The sequence below is a fragment of the Bubalus bubalis genome, chromosome 21 (assembly GCF_019923935.1).
Source record: "Bubalus bubalis isolate 160015118507 breed Murrah chromosome 21, NDDB_SH_1, whole genome shotgun sequence".
Taxonomy (NCBI): domain Eukaryota; kingdom Metazoa; phylum Chordata; class Mammalia; order Artiodactyla; family Bovidae; genus Bubalus; species Bubalus bubalis.
In genome coordinates, this window is record NC_059177.1 from 51,344,213 (window position 1) to 51,361,548 (window position 17,336).

The 17,336-nt window shown below is 57.9% G+C and overlaps 1 protein-coding gene and 1 non-coding gene across 12 annotated transcripts in view; one reads left to right on the plus strand and one right to left on the minus strand.

Moving 5' to 3' along the window:
• Nucleotides 1-14,696, plus strand: part of PLXNB1 (plexin B1) — a 29,833-nt gene extending 15,137 nt beyond the window's left edge. For 8 of the 11 annotated variants that reach the window (XM_045163906.1, XM_045163907.1, XM_044933758.2 and 5 more), the window contains 22 exons: nt 624-729; nt 891-1,027; nt 1,335-1,511; nt 1,898-2,069; nt 2,223-2,465; nt 4,023-4,199; nt 4,277-4,425; nt 4,892-4,992; nt 5,088-5,305; nt 5,450-5,628; nt 5,783-5,849; nt 6,039-6,185; nt 7,040-7,208; nt 7,497-7,600; nt 7,683-7,767; nt 7,977-8,161; nt 8,310-8,470; nt 8,576-8,723; nt 11,003-11,067; nt 11,210-11,285; nt 12,285-12,359; nt 13,914-14,696. In XM_045163906.1, the coding sequence (XP_045019841.1) occupies nt 624-729; nt 891-1,027; nt 1,335-1,511; nt 1,898-2,069; nt 2,223-2,465; nt 4,023-4,199; nt 4,277-4,425; nt 4,892-4,992; nt 5,088-5,305; nt 5,450-5,628; nt 5,783-5,849; nt 6,039-6,185; nt 7,040-7,208; nt 7,497-7,600; nt 7,683-7,767; nt 7,977-8,161; nt 8,310-8,470; nt 8,576-8,723; nt 11,003-11,067; nt 11,210-11,285; nt 12,285-12,359; nt 13,914-14,051 (3,079 nt within the window). In that variant the 3' untranslated portion in view covers nt 14,052-14,696. The remainder of the gene's footprint in view (nt 1-623; nt 730-890; nt 1,028-1,334; nt 1,512-1,897; nt 2,070-2,222; nt 2,466-4,022; nt 4,200-4,276; nt 4,426-4,891; nt 4,993-5,087; nt 5,306-5,449; nt 5,629-5,782; nt 5,850-6,038; nt 6,186-7,039; nt 7,209-7,496; nt 7,601-7,682; nt 7,768-7,976; nt 8,162-8,309; nt 8,471-8,575; nt 8,724-11,002; nt 11,068-11,209; nt 11,286-12,284; nt 12,360-13,913) is intronic. The other 3 variants (XM_044933765.2, XM_044933766.2, XM_025273092.3) reach the window with 3 other exon arrangements.
• A 1,308-nt stretch (nt 14,697-16,004) lies between these two features.
• On the minus strand, nt 16,005-16,076 carry TRNAW-CCA. The gene has a single exon. It is a non-coding gene; the product is annotated as a tRNA-Trp (tRNA).
• Nucleotides 16,077-17,336: the final 1,260 nt, after the last annotated feature.

Sequence of the window (17,336 nt, forward strand, 5' to 3'; positions counted from 1 at the left end):
GCTACGGTCCATGGGGTCGCAAAGATTTGGACACGACTGAGCGCTAACACTCACACACACACACACACATATTTATTTAGCTGTGTTGGGAATCTATCATTTTGGTACATGAACTCATGGACTCTTGTAGTTGCGGTGAATGGGTTTAGTTGCTCTGAGACTTGTGAGATCTCAGTTCCCCAACCAGGGATTGAACCGGCGTCCCCTCCATTGCAAGGCAGATTCTTTACCACTAGACCACCAGGGAAGTCCCAAGGTATCACCACCTTGTAACCGGTGCTGTGCGCCGCAGTGAAGGTCACTAGTCAGGTCCGCTCAACTCTCAGCTCACCCCTGCCCCCAGCATTACAGGGTCCCTTGGTAAATCTGTGCCCCAAGGAGAGAGAAATTCTCCTCGTCCGTGGAGGTCTGGGGTTGGGCTTGAAGGATCGAACCATGAATATTAATTCTCAGATGGCAGAGCCTTCTGGCAAGCTGTTAAGGAATTCATTCCAAAGCCAGAGAATCTGTCAGTATCCGGAGCAGGGAGACCACCTGATGTAGTGGGCCAGGGAGGGGGCAGCCGGGTCGGTTTGAGGGGTCCTCAGTGTGGCCCAGCACCTCAGCTTGCCCTGTGCCCACAGCCTCGTGTGTATCACTGGGGCCAGCAGGGAGGAGGTGGCAGGCGCCGTGACGGTGGAGGTACCAGGAAGAGGACGTGGCGTCTCAGAGCATGACTTTGCCTACCAGGTGCCTGGCTGCCCGGTCCCCACCCCATCATGCGGCTCCTTCCAGCTCCCTGGTTTGCCTTTGGGGCTCCCACCCCAGGGCCTCTGCGCTACATCCGGGTCCCTCTGCCTCCCTGTTTCTGGCCTCAGGCCTGACTGTTTCTCCCTTTCCCCTTCCTACAGGATCCCAGGGTGCAGTCTGTCTTCCCAGCCCGGGGCCCCAGAGCTGGGGGTACCAGCCTCACCCTGCACGGCTCCAAGCTTCTGACCGGGCGGCTGGAGGACATCCGAGTGGTGGTGGGCGACCAGCCTTGTCACCTGTGAGGGCTGCTTCCTCATCCTGCAACCATCCTTGTGCCCCAGGGAGAAGATGGAGGGGGTGGCCTGCTGGGGAGAGGAGAAAGGGGGACAGGGACCGAGTCAGGAAGCAGCCAGCCCCTCCTGATGCGGGGTTGTTGGGGGGCAGGGGGTGGTGGTGTGCACCTCCAGGGTCACCCGTGGAGACAGCAGTCAGCACTGAAGGGGAGTGAACTGAGGCCTGAGCAGGTCTGAGTCCTGCAATCCCCCTCCCCACTCCGGTGTCCCCTTTGGCCCGGCCCGCCTCCCACTGCTCCCTCCCTTCCCCAGGCTGCTGGAGCAGCAGGCTGAGCAACTGCAATGCGAGACCAGCCCGCACCCCACGCCTGCTACACTCCCCGTGGCTGTGTGGTTTGGGGCCGCCGAGCGGAGGCTTCAGCACAGCCAGTTCGAGTACACATCGGACCCCAATGTCACGTCTGCCAGTCCCACCAAGAGCTTCCTCAGGTGCTGGGCCAAGGGCACGGCCGCGTAGCAGTGGCAGCGAGGTCTTTGCGGCTCCAGTCCTTGGGGCTTTGTAGGGCTCTAGTAGGGGCTTCACCTGCAACAGCGCTGGTAGGGAGAGGGGTTGTGGGGCTTTGGGTATATTGTTCAGTCGCTCGGTGTGTCTGACTCTTTGCGACCCCATGGACTGAAGCTCACCAGGCTTCCCTGTCCTTCACCATCTCAGAGCTTACTCGAACTCATGTCCACCGAGTTGGTGATGCCATCCAACCATCTGGTCCTCGGTCACCCTCTTCTTTGGGTTTGGGATGGGGCTGACCTAACATCGGGGCCTGGGCTGCGCCCGAGGTTCACATGAGCCACAAGTGGTTCCTGGGCTGTGTTTTCAGTGGAGGCCGCGAGATCCGGGTCTGTGGCCAGAATTTAGATGTGGTACAGACACCAAGAATCCGCGTCACCGTGGCCGTGAGAGCGTCAAGGCTGGGCCAGGGGCTTGAGCGGAGGCGCCGAGTGGTCCCAGAGACAGCGTGCTCCCCCGGCGTGTCCTGTGGTGGCCTTCATGTAAGACCCCCATGGGCGTCTCCCGCCTGCACCAGGCTCACCATCACCCAGCTCAGCCCTGGACGGCCGTGGGGGGCGGGCACCAGTGGAGGCTGTGCCCACCTCGCGTGTGCTCTCAGCGGTCCCTCCCCGTCTTCCCTCCCTCTGCCCTAGTTTGAGGAGCCTTGCCACGTGAACTCCTCCCAGCTCATCACGTGCCGCACGCCGGCCCTCCCAGGCCTGCCCGAGGACCCCTGGGTCCGTGTGGAATTTATCCTTGACAACCTGGTCTTTGACTTTGCGACACTGAACCCCACGCCCTTCTCCTATGAGGCCGACCCCATCCTGCAGCCCCTCAACCCTGAGGACCCCAGCGCACCGTTCCGGCACAAGCCTGGGAGTGTGCTCTCTGTGGAGGTACTGCTTCAGATGGGACTGGGTGGGGCCCCAACCCCCTTCACTTTGCCGGGCAGTACTGCTGTGTATGGCAGAGCCGGCACAACAGCAGAGCAGGGGCTGGGGCATGGACCCAGCGGCTGCTGAGGGGGCTGGTGCTGGGGTGCCTGGATTGGGTCCCGTGGCCTGGGTCCTGACACGCTCTGTGGCAGGTGTCTGAATAACAATATGTAAATGGCTTGGTGCACACTGTGGTGGTCAGGTACGCAGCAGGTGCCTGGGCTGATTGCCACTTGGCAGCCTGTCTCATGCAGACACGTACTTGCCACGTGTTCTGATACACACAGTAGGTGGGGACCCTGAAAGGCCATAGGTAGATAGCCCATCATTGCCCACCCAGTGAACCAGCAGACACCACAGGGGCTCTGCTTCTTTAGGTCCCTGGGCAGGATTTGGGCCCAGCTTTATGTTCTCCAGACTTTTTAAATGTTTGTTTGTTTGTTTGTTTGGCTGTGCTGGGTCTTCGTTGCTGCATGGGATTTCTCTAGTCGCAGCAAGTGGGGACTAACTCTCTAGTTGGAGAGCGCGGGCCTCTCATTGCGGTGGCTTCTCTTGTTGCACAGCATGGACTCTGGGTCTCATGGGCTCAGAAGTTGTGGCACATGGGCTTAGTTGCTCCACGGCATGTGGAATCTTTCCAGACCAGGGATTGAATTCATGTCCCCTGCTTTGGCAGGTGGATTCCTCTTTTTTTTTTTCCCCACAGATCATTGCATCTTTTTAAAAACATTATTTATGTTTATTTATTTTTCAAAAATATTTATTAATTTATTTGACTTACCTGGTCTTGGTTGCGGCATGGCAGGATCTTCCATCTTTGTTGCAGCATTCAGATTCTTTAGTTGTGAATGTGAATTCTTAGTTGGGGCATGTGGGATCTAGTTCCCGCATTAAAGATGGAACCTGGGCCCCTGGCATTGGGAGCACGGAGTCTCAGCCACTGGACCACCAGGGAAGTCCCTATATTTATTTTTAATTGTGCTGGATCTTCTTTATTCTGTGCAAGCTCCTCCCAGTTGCAGAGAGTGGGGGCCACTCTTTGTGGTTGCGGGGCTCGGGCCTCTCATCACAAGCTCCCCCCACGCCTGTTGCATGGCACGTGGGCACAGGGGTTCAGTAGTTGTGGTCCATGGGCTTTAGTTGCTCCTTGGCATGTGGAATCTTCCTGGACCAGGAATTAAACCCATGTCTCCTGCATTGGCAGGTGGGTTCCCATCCTCTGGACCACCAGGCAAGTCCTATTCTCCAGATTTTTAGCTCTGGAAAAGTTTAAGACTTTTCCAGGAAGAGAAAGGAAGATAGAGAGGGGCAGAAAAGGTCAGGAGGCAGCTTGGAAAACATCATGGGGTTGTCAACCCATGTGCATGGCAAGAAGTGCCGAGACACCATGAACCCTGCTCCTGCGGGTGGGTCTCAGGACCGTCCTTCCCGCGTTTGGGGAGATAAGATCTGAGTGACCATCAGCTCCTCCCTTTAGGGAAGAGTTCTGAGTGATCGATCAGTGACTCCGTGTTCCAGGGGGAGAATCTGGACCTCGCGATATCCAAGGAGGAGGTGGTGGCCATGATCGGGGACGGCCCGTGCGTGGTGAGGACGCTGACCCGGCACCACCTGTACTGCGAGCCTCCCATGGAGCAGCCCCTCCCCCGGCACCACGCCCTCCGGGAGGCACCCGACGCCTTGCCCGAGTTCACGGTCAGTGGGCAAAGCGCTGGGCTGGGGCGGGCCCTGGGCGTGTGCTGAACTCGCGCTCACGGGGGCTCCCCTTGCAGGTGCAGATGGGGAACCTTCATTTCTCCCTGGGCCACGTGCAGTACGATGGCGAGAGCCCCGTGGCTTTTCCCATGGCAGCCCAGGTGGGCTTGGGGGTGGGCACCTCTCTCCTGGCTCTGGGTGTCATCATCATTGTCCTTATGTACAGGTGAGTATAGCCAGGTGTGGCTGGTCTGGGCAGGTGGCAGGGTGGTTGGACTGGGAAGGGGCATACTAGACCACTGGTCGGCAAACGCCTCCTAGAAAGGGCAGGAGACTATTCTGGGCTTTGTGGGCCAGGTGGTCTCAGCAGCAGTGGCTGAGCTCTGCCATTCCAGCCTGGCAATGGCTGCAGACAGTGTACAAACACAAGCGTGGCTGTGTTCCAACAAATCTTTATTTACAAAAGCTGGCCAGGGGCCGGACTTGGCCCTGTTACAGTTTACTGATCCCAGGCTAGGCTGGGTCACGGGTGGGAGTGACTTGCCTAGGATGGGACAGGTTGAATTATTCTAACTAGACCCTGGCTTGCTGGGCATGGCTGGGTTAGACTGGGGTGGGCCCGGGCCTGGTGGGACCCTGCAAGGGCTCAGGCCTCCCCTGGCCTTCCCTGCCTTGACCTTGGTGCTGAGCAGGAGGAAGAGCAAGCAGGCCCTGAGGGACTATAAGAAAGTGCAGATCCAACTGGAGAACCTGGAGAGCAGCGTGCGGGACCGTTGCAAGAAGGAGTTCACAGGTGAGGCTGCCCAGGCCCTGCGCCCCAGGGCTCCGCACCCAGCCTGCTCCTGTCTCCTGGGATCTGCGCCCACACCTGCCTCTTGTGCTGCACAGACCTGATGACCGAGATGACCGACCTCACCAGTGACCTTCTGGGCAGTGGCATTCCCTTCCTCGACTACAAGGTGTATGCCGAGAGGGTCTTCTTCCCTGGGCACCAGGAGTCGCCCTTGCACCGGGACCTGGGCGTGCCTGAGAGCAGGCGGCCCACTGTGGAGCAGGGGCTGGGGCAGCTGTCCAACCTACTCAACAGCAAGCTCTTCTTGACCAAGGTGCCAGCCCCTCTGGCCCCTCCATCCCAACCCTCCAGGGATGGGGAGGGAGCCCCCGAGCCCTCCGGCCCCGCCCCTTCTCAGTCCCTCTGTTTCTGAATCTGCCCTCCCTGCCCACCCATTGTCCCCTTTCCCTGGCACCAGTTCATCCACACCCTGGAGAGCCAGCGCACCTTCTCAGCCCGGGACCGCGCCTACGTGGCATCTCTGCTCACCGTGGCGCTGCATGGAAAGCTGGAGTACTTCACCGACATCCTGCGCACCCTGCTCAGTGACCTGGTGGCCCAGTATGTGGCCAAGAATCCCAAGCTGATGCTGCGCAGGTCTGTGTGTCCGCCAGCGGCCACGGGGCGGGGTGGCCGGGGACAGCAGGAGGCAAGACCTGAGTCAGGCCCTCCAGGTGTGGGGTCTGCCAGATAGACAGCCCTGGGTGCCCCTGCACTTGCTGACTCTGCCCTGCCCTCCTTGTCATCCCAGGACAGAGACCGTAGTGGAGAAGCTGCTCACCAATTGGATGTCCATCTGTCTCTACACTTTCGTGAGGGTGAGCGAGGCAGAGGCAGACGAGGCTCCCCTCCAGGGAGGGTCGGGATTTGACCCGCACAGCTTCTTGGCCGGCACGCCCCTGCCCAGCACGTCCTGAGTCACCTTTAGCCTTCTGTGGCCTGCACCTTGTCCCTTCCCCATGCTTGTCACCCACCCCGGGAGCCCTAACTGCCTGCTGCTTCCCCAGGACGCAGTAGGGGAGCCTTTGTACATGCTTTTCCGTGGAATTAAGCATCAAGTGGACAAAGGGCCAGTAGACAGTGTGACCGGCAAAGCCAAATACACCCTGAATGACAACCGCCTGCTCCGAGAGGATGTGGAGTACCGTCCCCTGGTGAGAGAGAGAGAGAGAGAGAGAGAGAGTGTGAGTGTGTGTGTGTGTGTGTGTGTGTGTGTGTGTGTGTGTGTGTGTGTGTGTTTGTACGCGCATGCGCATGCATGCCTGCTGGTGAGTCAGTCTCCATGAGGGTGAGCAGGGCGATCACGTGTGATTGTCTGCATCTGATTGGAGCCAGCCTAACTTCCGGCTGGCTACAGGATAGAGGCTTGAGGGCCAGACCTTGAATATTCGGGGCTCAGAGGTTCCCCAGGTTTGGAATGGAGTCAGGGTACCCACAGCCAGGGTCTAGGGAGCAGCCAGCCCAGGTCCTTACTGTGTCGGGGCCTGAGTGTCTGCCTGACCTGTGTCTCAGCCAGGGGTGTGTGGTTGAGCCCACCAGGCTGGGAGTCAGCCTGGCAGACCTGCCCATCCTTTCCCTCTGGGTTTGCTTTCCCCTTGGTGCTCTGCCTGGAGTTGCTTTGGGGAAAATCCCATTCAGACTCTGCCTACCTGCTCCTCTGGCCAGCTGGCAGGAACTCCACTTCTTACTCATGTTTCTTAGGTTTTCTTAGGTTCCTTGGCCTGACTGGCTGAGCCAAGGAGCCTGGGGATCCGAGTGCAGAGGGACTGGTGCTCTCCCATTTTTTTTCTGCCATTCACCCAACAGACGCTAGCACACTGGGCACAGGGTGGAGGGCACCGCTGTCCGTGGGGAGGCAGGCAGGTGAAGAGACACGAGTGGGTGGCTGTGTGGTGCCTTAAGGTCAGAGGCGGTGGCCTCCTCACGGGTTGTCCCTGTCCTTGGCCTTGACATCTTGGTCGTCCCACGTGTGCCGTGAGCCCTGACTGCCCCCACGTGTCGTGCACAGACCTTGAACGCGCTGCTGGCTGTGGGGCACGGAGCAGGAGAAGCCCAGGGCGTGCCCGTGAAGGTCCTGGACTGTGACACCATCTCCCAGGCCAAGGAGAAAATGCTGGATCAGCTTTATAAAGGAGTGCCCCTTGCCCAGCGTCCAGATCCCCGCACCCTGGATGTCGGTAAGGGTGGAGGGGATGGGTGGTCTGGGTACCCCGAGGCTAGGGCTGGCCCTAGCCCAGCTCTGCAGGGTCATCTTATCACTAGGGGGCAGGGGGAGGCAGGTTGACTCTGCAGCATCTCTGCAGGGATGACCTAGCGCCTGGTAGGGGCCCCTGTTTATGCTCTTCCGAGAAGTTGGGTGAGGTTGCTCCTCACAGAGGGGCCAGTGCCTCTGGGAAGAGGGGACAGCACCCGCTGCAGGAAGGGTGTTCTGAAAGCCCTGGACCGAGCCCGCCTTGTCCCTGCAGAGTGGCGGTCTGGGGTGGCCGGGCATCTCATTCTTTCCGACGAGGACGTGACATCTGAGATCCAGGGTCTGTGGAGGCGCCTGAACACCCTGCAGCATTACAAGGTGGGAGGGGTGCGAGCTGAGCGGGGGTTGGGGGGGCGCGGTGGGGCGGGCTGGCGGAGGGGTCACCAACTGTGGTCAGCAGGTCCCCGACGGAGCAACTGTGGCCCTCGTGCCCTGCCTCACCAAGCACGTCCTCCGGGAAAGCCAGGACTACGTGCCAGGAGAGAGTGAGTACCTATCCCCCTGCCCCCCTCCCCCCATCACAGTCCTCTGCCCTTGGTTTGCCCGGGGTCCAGTAATGGGAGAAGGTCCTCTGGATCTCAGGGTGGGCTTCCCTTCCACCCGGGGCGGGGCTGGGGCCCCCACACTGCTGGGTGTTGGCAGGACCCCAGGGGCCTAGGGCAGCGGGCACTGACAAGGGGTGACAAGCTGTAAGGTCTCGGCACAGGGACCCCGATGCTGGAGGATGTGGATGAGGGGGGCATCCGGCCCTGGCACCTGGTGAAGCCCAGCGAGGAGCCGGAGCCGCCCAGGCCTCGGAGGGGCAGCCTTCGGGGCGGGGAGCGGGAGCGGGCCAAGGCCATCCCGGAGATCTACCTGACACGCCTGCTGTCTATGAAGGTGGCACTCAGGGCAGGGACGGGACAGGCAGTGGGATGGGGTGTGGGGCGTGCGGGGCTCACGTGGTGTCACCAGGCGGCTGAAGCCGGGCTGGGCCGAGGTCCCCTGCTGACCGCACCTCCTGTGTGTCCGCCCACCCCTCCCACAGGGGACCCTGCAGAAGTTCGTGGATGACCTGTTCCAGGTGATTCTCAGCACCAGCTGCCCGGTGCCGCTCGCCATAAAGTACTTCTTCGACCTGCTGGACGAGCAGGCCCAGCAGCATGGCATCTCGGACCAGGACACCGTCCACATCTGGAAGACCAACAGGTGGGGGCGGGGCGGGCCGGGTGGGCCTGCTCAGTGTGGGGCCCCGCCTGCCTCCCCGCATGCGGCTCATCGGCCCCTCCCATTCCCCCACCCCACCCCTTGCAGCTTGCCCCTGAGGTTCTGGATCAACATAATCAAAAACCCGCAGTTCGTGTTCGACGTGCAGACGTCCGACAATATGGATGCGGTGCTCCTAGTCATCGCCCAGACCTTCATGGACGCCTGCACCCTGGCTGACCACAAGCTGGGCCGGGTGAGCCGGTCGGGGTGGGCCGAGAGGGCGTGGCGGGTGGGTGGGGCGGCCTGGCAGGGGGTGGACCCTGCTGTGCGCACTCGCTGATTCCGGCTTTCTGGAGGATGTTTGGAAGGAGGATATGGGAGGCCTTTGACCCCGGCCCTGGGCCGGGCTTTGTCTCTAGGCTCCCTGGGAGGAGGCCATGCCTCAGCCTTGTAGCAAGGCTGATGTAGCAAGGGCCGGGGCCACGTGTGCCGATTCACAATATCAAGACAAGGCAGCAGGTGCTGGTGGGTGTGGCAGGAGGCCAGGGCCACTTGGCAAGGGCTCAGCCTGAGGGTGATGGGGAGCCACTGAGGGCCTGGGGACAGGGGTGGGGGGTCAGACCTGAGAGTTAGGCGGAGCCCCCAGGTGGTCGCCAGTGGATGAACTGGAGCCCGGTGTCCAGAGCAGAAGCTGTGCTGTCCCTGGGATGAGCAGTGGCCGCGTTCAAGCTGGATTGAGAGGGTACAGGGCGGGCAGGAGCTGTGGGGTGGATGTGGGGGATGAGGAAGAGGGAGGGGTGCCTTCTGACCCCTGGGCCTCTGGCTGTCGTGAGCTCAGACTTGGAGGAGGGGCCGCCGGGTGGTCTCTAGGCAGAGACTTGGATTCTGTAAACACCGAGCATCTCCTGGCTGCCTGGGGGGCTGGATTCCAAGGGCAGCGGAGGAGGTTTCCACCAGTCAGGGCAGTACAAGGGGGAGAGTCCGGGGAGGGCCAGGCGAGCAGGGATGTGCGGATAGGGGAGCCAGGAAGCATGGAGGGGGAGCTGACCGCTGCTGCCTGGTGGCACAGAGGGTGCAGGTCAGTTGTCACAGGGGTCAGAACCCAGAGAGTCCGTGACTGATACAGGGTCCCCACCGGGACTGCACAGGTACCCAGCAGGGAGGACCCTCGTGGCTCCTCAGGCCTGTGATCAGAATCTGCTTATCCTGGTCTGCTGGGCCACAGTTGGCCTGGGACCTCTTGAGAGATCTGTCTCTAGCCCTGTATGAAGAAGCGAGATGGAAGGCTCCAATCCGTAGAGCTGTCTGTTGGGAGCCATTTTTTGGTCTGTGAGCTCTCATCACTCTGCCCATGATGAGCTGAGACCCACAGGGCCACACCACCACTCCAGGGTGTGTGCTCTCTGGTGTCCGGTTCTGATGTCTGATCTTCACACAGCCCCTGCTTCCTGGCAATACTGCAGGTGCTTCCTGGGTGAGTCAAGAATAGGGCAAACCAGGATGCCGAGAGCGCCCCTGCGGAGAGCGGCTGAGAAGCAGGCATCTGGTCTCAGACCCTGGCTCTCAGCGGGCAGTGCAGTCTTGCCCCACCCTCCCTGCAGCTGTAGGATGAGGCAGCAGGTCCCGAGAACGGAAGTGTGCTGTCTGCAGCCACCGGGACAGAACTGGGACTGGAGCCCAGTGCGGTGGTAGAGGACGTGTCTGGTCCTGTTAGACTGTGGGCCCTGGTTGGAGAGAGACCTGCTTCAAATCCCAGCTCAGCCATGCACGAGTGAGATGGTCTGGGACAATGTAATTAAATTTCCGGGTTAGTTTCCTGAGTTTTAAGATGAGTCTGTGGAGAATGGACAGCACATGGAGAAGCAGTCTTAGGGCTCCACGCGGCTCGCCAGTTCCCTGCTGGGTCTGGGTGGAGGCACGTGGAGCTGAGAGATGACCTTGGAAAGAGAGATGGGGAGAAGTTCAAGGTGATGATGGCAGAGGTGGGGACAGCGGGGAGGGGTGACAGAAGGAAGGAGCTGGGGTGACCAGCCGTCCGGCTTGCCTGGGACTGAGGAGGCTTCCTGTGATTCAGGACTTAGTTTTCTTTTAATTTGTGTTCATTTTATTTATTTATTTTCGGCCGTGCTGGGTCTTCCTTGCTGTGCGGGCTTTCCCCTTGTTGCAGCGAGTGGGGTGCAGGGTGTGGGCCTCTCTGCGGTGGCTTCTCTGGTTGTGGAGCACGGGCTCTAGGGCGCCTGGCCTTCGGAGTTGCAGCACGTGGTCTCATAGTTGCGGCTCCTGGGCTCTGGAGCACAGGCTCAGGAGTTGTGGCGCAGGGGCTTAGTTGCCCGGAGACATGTGGCATCTTCCCGGATCGGGGAACCCGCGTCTCCTGCCATTGGCAGGCAGAGTCCTTACCATTGGGCCACAAGGGAAGGCTGAGGACTGGGCTTTAAAACTGAAGCAGTGCTGGGGACAGTGGGACAGCTGGTCACCCTAATAGGGCTCTCATCCTTCTTTTGCTTTGGCTGCTCACCTGCTGTTACCCAGGACTCCCCCATCAACAAACTTCTGTATGCTCGCGATATTCCCCGGTACAAACGGATGGTGGAAAGGTACGAGGCAAAGGAGTTGGGTATGGAAGATAATCAGTGGATGGATGGGTGGATGTTTACAGCAGAGGCCCCCGGGGTGGGCCTGGGGGGGTGAGGAAGGGTTTGTTTCCCTAGTGACTTTTGGACCCATAATCTCTGGTAGGTACTACGCAGACATCAGACAGACCATCCCCGCCAGTGATCAAGAAATGAACTCCATCCTGGCCGAGCTGTCTCGGGTATGGCCTTCCTTCCACTTCTTGGGTTGGGCATAGGCCTTCTGCCCCAAGGGTCCTGCCTGCTTCACACTGCTCCTTTACAGGGAAGTCTTGGGGCCTCCGAAGAGTGTTCCCGCTGCCTCTGTAAAATACCAGGGCTCCCAGCATCTCATCAGAGAGCAGCAGGGTCTTGTCCCGGCAGCTACCACCTGACCGGACTCAGCTGGGTGTTAAGATGTTTGCAGCCCTTCAGGGTTTATGGACCACGGTTCCCAGGCAGCGAGGAGGCGGGGATTGAACCCCAGGACCGTCTGGCCCAGCCTGTCCACATCTTGCTGCTCTGCTTCCCAGGCAGTGTAGACCTGCCCCCGCCTACTCCTAAAACAGCCCCCAAACACACACTCCGGGGAATTTATGAACGATGTTAAATCTGAAACCTAGATGATGAAGATCACAAGCGCAGAAACAATAGCGGCTACAGTTGGGGGTGTTGCTGTGGGTGGGGTGCTTCGATTCCCTCTCACTGCATTCATAGAAGAGCTCTACAAGTTAGGCGACATCGACTCCATCATCCTGAAGAGGAGGCTGAGGCTCAGAGAGGTCCCCAGGGAGGGGCCCGGGTGTGACCTCAGGACAGACTCCAGTGAGATCGGAGCAGAGCGGGGCTGGGTCACAGGCTGTGAGCAGTGTCCATCCTGCTGGGCTCTGTGGTCCCCTGGAGTGACAGAGGGTCCCAGCTGGAGCCTGGAGCGGGAGAGAGGCAGGGCCCCAGTGGAGACCCCAGGGCCTGGTGGAACTGCAGAACCAGGGTCTCTTCACCCAGGAGGCCCTTTTTGGCTCTATCCTGTGCCCAGCTGAGCCTGGCAGCCCCTCATCAAGAGAGGGGCTCCGCTTCCCCGACACCAGGCTCTGCTCCTTCCTCTGCCTCCCGAGCCCTCTTCCCCACTCCCCATCCCTGGGGTCCCCTAGGGGCTGGCAGCACCCCTTAGCTCTAAAACCTCTTGTCTCTCCTCCTCCTAGAACTACTCTGGAGACCTGGGGGCTCGAGTGGCCCTGCATGAGCTCTACAAGTATATCAACAAATACTATGACCAGGTGAGCAGAACCTGGGCGTGGTCAGAATGACGTGAGTGGGTGACTGGCTCCGTGTCTCCCCTAGGCACAGAGCAGTGGGCTCGGGCAGTGTTTGTTCTTGCCGTACGCTTCCTGGTATTGGCCTGACTCTTACCTACGACCACCCTCCCCATCTGGGCCCTTTGGCAGGGCTCCTGGGCCTGGTGGCAGGGGTGGCTGGGGGTCTAGCAGGGCCTGGAGATGGTGTGCAGGATGTGCTGGGGTGGGACACATGGCAGCCACGTTGGCCCCAACTGTGCGCTGACTCCCTCTCCCTGACTCCCCCATGACTATAAAATGAATTCACATACCCTCCAGGGTTGAAAAATCCAATTGATGGACCACTCACTTAGTTCAGGCTTCCCTGGTGACTCAGACAGTAAAGAATCTGGCTGCAATGCAGGAGACCTGGGTTCGATCCCTGTGTTGGGAAGATTCCTTGGAGAAGGGAATGGCTACCCACTCCAGCATTCTTGCTGGAGAATCCCATGGATTCTTCCAGAGGAGCCTGGCAGGCTACAGTCCATGGGGTCGTGAAAAGTTGGACACAGCAGAGAGACTAAAGCTGATTAACTTGTACTCGCTCAGACCCCTACCTGAGGCCTCATGTGGCCATGTGGTGTGTAGGCCATCTCTGTGGGCATGGGCCTGGCTGGGCTGCAGGTTGCAGACAGAGAAGAGGGTCCAGACGTAGGGTCTGGGGCAGGTGAGGGCACGATGGAGCCAGTGAGGGGGCTTTAGGGGGGATTCTGGGCTAGGCCTCAGGATCAGAGTGTCCATCAGTCTGCTGACGGATGCAGCAGCCCACTGAGTGCCTGCTGGAATTATCTGCGCAGACGTCTGCATGGCCTCGGGGATGTGGCCATTGCTGTTGAGAGATGAGGACCTGCCTCCTGGCCCAGGCCTGGAGTAGAGACAGGCAGTGAGCAAAGGCGTGGTGTGCAAGCGTGACTTCCAGGTGCCGCAGCCTTGTGTGGGGAAGACGGGCCTGTGTCTCGTGCCCCCATGGAGGCGTGGCCAGCAAGCCTTCCTGTCCCTGCCCCCCGCACCGTCTGTGTTTGGTCAGTAGCTGTCTCCCCTCCAACGAGCCCCACGACACCAGGGATCGTATCTGTTGTCACATCACAGGTCTCTGCTCCTTGCCCTATACCTGGCACGTGGGAACTCAGATTTGCTTGTTGGCTGGTGGATGTGGAATCAGGATGGGTGGAGCTGGGCTTCCAGGGGGCCTTGCTGGGGAGAAGACCAGCATGGTGGGCAAGGCTGGCCTCCATTGAAAACGATTTTACCAGGGGAGGTGATGCTCCTCGGCCCTGAGTGCTCGGTCCTGAGTCTGGCACTCCATCGCCCACTTCAGGAATCCTTAAAACCCCGCAGCGACTCTTCTGTCATTTTCCCTCCCTCCCTCCAGCCGGGCCCTGAGGAAGTGAGTGAGGCAGCCCACAGGGTTTCTCGGGCCCCTACCCTCAACTGCTGCAGCATGGCCACGTGAGGCCTCAGGTAGGGTCTGAGCGAATACAAGTCAATCAGTTTTAGCCTCCCCCTGTCGAGCTGGTCTCTGCGTTTCAGATCATCACTGCCCTGGAGGAGGACGGCACGGCCCAGAAGATGCAGCTGGGCTATCGGCTCCAGCAGATCGCGGCAGCCGTGGAAAACAAGGTCACGGATCTGTAGGCTCTGCAAGAACGCGGGCCGGCCGTGCCCCAGCCCTGCCTGGACAGCCCCGGGACTGCGCAGGAGAGGCCGCCTTCTTAGATCCCGTAGTGCCTGAGCAGCAGAGTTAGTGGAAGGTGCCTCCCGGGCTCCCGGTGGCTCTGGCCCGGGCCCCGCTGGACTCGCCTCGCAGGCCAGGGGCCTTGAGGCTGGCGGCGTGGTGCCCGGTCTGCCGCCCGCGCCTGGCGACCCTGTGGGCTGTTGCCTGTGTGATGTCAGTCTGTAGGGAGCCAGGACTAAGGGCTTCCAGGGCCAGGCCAGAAGGGCCTCCAGCCCCTGGAGAGACTGGACTGTTGTGAGCTCTGGCTTCCGTCCCAGGGAGATCCAGAGAGAAAGGAGGAGAAGCCCCACTTCCCATCCCGCCCTCCTGCTCCATCAACCCTGACCTCGTCAGCCGCCTCTGGCCTTGCTGCTGCTGCCACGTTCCTGGGTCCGAGAGACGAATGCCTTTCGAGGCCACCGCCAACTCACCCCTCAGCAGGGCTGGCTGCCTCAGGGCCACCCTGCCACCGAGGCCGCCAGGAGTGAGGGGTGTCTGCTGCAGGGGGGCCTGCAGGAGAATGGGGGCCCCACTCACCCGGTTCTTCATTAAAGGATAACACACTGTCTCGTGTCTGAGATGTGGGCTCGGCCCAGCCTACCTATGTTGGACGGTGGTGCCCGTGCCTGGCAGGAACCAGGGGGAGGTGGGGTCTGCAGCCTCTGGCCCCCATGGAAGGCTCTGGAATACAGGGCGGGCTGGGCTTTCCTTGACTCCTGGGCCGGGCTTGCTGGGGTCAAAGCTATTGTGAAGGAAGTGAGATCCCACCCAGGATGGGGCTGGGGGGCCTGAAGCCCAGGGTGGAAGGGTCTGTGGGCTCTTGACGCAGACCTGCCTTGTCTGCACTCTGGGTGTTCACATTTCTCCGTGCCTGTTGGTTTGTTTTGAAAGGAACTGGGAAAGGATGGCATCAATGTCATGAACTCCAGGCAGTGTGGGTCTTAGGGTTCCTTCCTCGCTAGTTTCTAGACTCCCCGAACCCCTGTAGCCTGCGATATTCTCTGGGGCTCCTGGTCACTGGATTGTCTTCTGAGTCAAGGTGTCTTGGGTGCTGCGATAGACTCGTGTCTGTGTCAGGGGCTCCGACCTCTGCAGGTTCCAGGAGGCCTGGAACGAGGTAGGTGAGGGCTGTGGGGAGGAGAAAACCATGTACCTGCACACCTGGAAGCCTGTGAGTATGGAACACGTCCTGCACACGGAACACTTCGACGTCTTGGCCCTCACAGGATGTTCTAATAAAGGGTACAGAGAACACAAAACCTATGCAGTGAGGCAGGAACTTCTAAGTCTTCATTCAAACTCCATGGCTGCAAGTGGACATTCTAAACCTGCCACAACTTAAGGGTTTCCACCTGGGTCTTGGCCACAGTGTCCGTGTAGGATACTCTCATTCAGGTTGATCAGTCTTTCCCTAATTGTTTTCTGATCAAGATCGCAAACGTGCCCTCACATATTACATTTAAGTATTTTTTATTTTGTAAATTATGAAAGCATGGTAACACATTTACCCTCACACATTACATTTCCCACAAACATGTTAGCATGCAAGAGACCTTCGTTTCTCATCACCGGGGACATCTTAAGGAATCTAGGGAGTGACTGACTTTATTAAAAAAACTTGCACCAACTTAAATATTGGAGTAATTGTTCAGTTAGAAGACCCAGGAGTACTGTATTTCTTTTGTTGAAGTATAGTTGATTTGTAATGTTTCATGTGTACAGCAAAGTGATATGAGTGAGTGAGTGAGTAAAGTCACTCAGTCGTGTCCGACTCTTTGCGACCCCGTGGACGGTAGCCTACCAGGCTTCTCCATCCATGGGATTCTCCAGGCAAGAATACTGGAGCGGGTTACCATTTCCTTCTCCAGGGGATCTTCCCAACCCAGGGATCGAACCCGGGTCTCCTGCACTGGAGGCAGACGCTTTAACCTCTGAGCCACCAGGGAAGCCCAAAGTGAGATATATATATATATATATATATATATATATATATATATATATATATATATTCAGATTCTTTCTGTTATAGGTTTTTATGAGATACAGAATATAGTTCCCCATGCTATACAGTAAGTCTTTTTTATTTTATATAGAGGAATATGTATCTTTTAATCCCTAAGTCTTCACTTATCCCTTCCTCCTTTCCTTTTGGGTAACCATAACCTTGTTTTCTATGTCTATGAGTCTGTTTTGATTTTATAAATAGGATCATTTCCATAACTTAAAAGTTCCTCATATAAGTGATATCATATGATATTCTCTCAGGATAATAATCTCAAGGTCCATCCATGTTGCTAGAAATGGCATTATTTTATCCTTCATGGCTGAGTAATACTCCAGTGTGTGCGTGTATATATGAAAGTGAAAGTCACTTAGTCGTGTCCAACTCTTTGTCACCCTATGGACTATATAAAGTCCATGGAATTTTCCAGGCCAGAATACTAGAGTGGGTAGCTGTTCCCTTCTCCAGGGGATCTTCTCAACCCAAGGTTCAAATCCAGATCTCCCGCACTGCAGGCAGATTCTTTACCAGCTGAGCCAGAAGGGAAGGCCAAGAATACTGGAGTGGATATCCTATTCCTTCTCCAGTGGATCTTCCTGACCCAGGAATTGAACCAGGGTCTCCTGAATTGTAGGCGGATTCTTTACCAACTGAGCTACTAGGGAAGCCCGTGTGTATGTATGTATGTGTGTATATACATATATATACACACATGCACACACCACATTTTCTGTATACATGCATCTGGAAATATTTACATTGCTGTTTCTTGCAAATTGTGCTGTTATGAACATATGAACATTGGGTGTGAGTGTATCTTTTAGAATTAGATTTTTCATTTTTTCTGGATCAATGCCCAGGAGTGTGATTGATGGACCATATGATAACTCTATTTTTTATTTTTTGATCGACCTCCATAACATTCTCTGTAGTGACTGCCAGTTTCTATTTCCACCCATGATATGGGTATGTTCCCATTTCCCATTACCTCTCTAGCATTTATTTTTGATAGACTTTTTAAAAATTATTTTTTTATTGAAGGATGATTGCTTTACAGAATTTTGTTGTTTTCTGTCAAACCTCAACACGAATCAGCCATAGGTATTCGTATATCCCCTCCTTTTTGAACCTCCCTCCCATCTGCCTCCCCATCCCACCCCTCTAGGTTGATACAGACCCCTGTTTGAGGTTCCTGAGCCATACA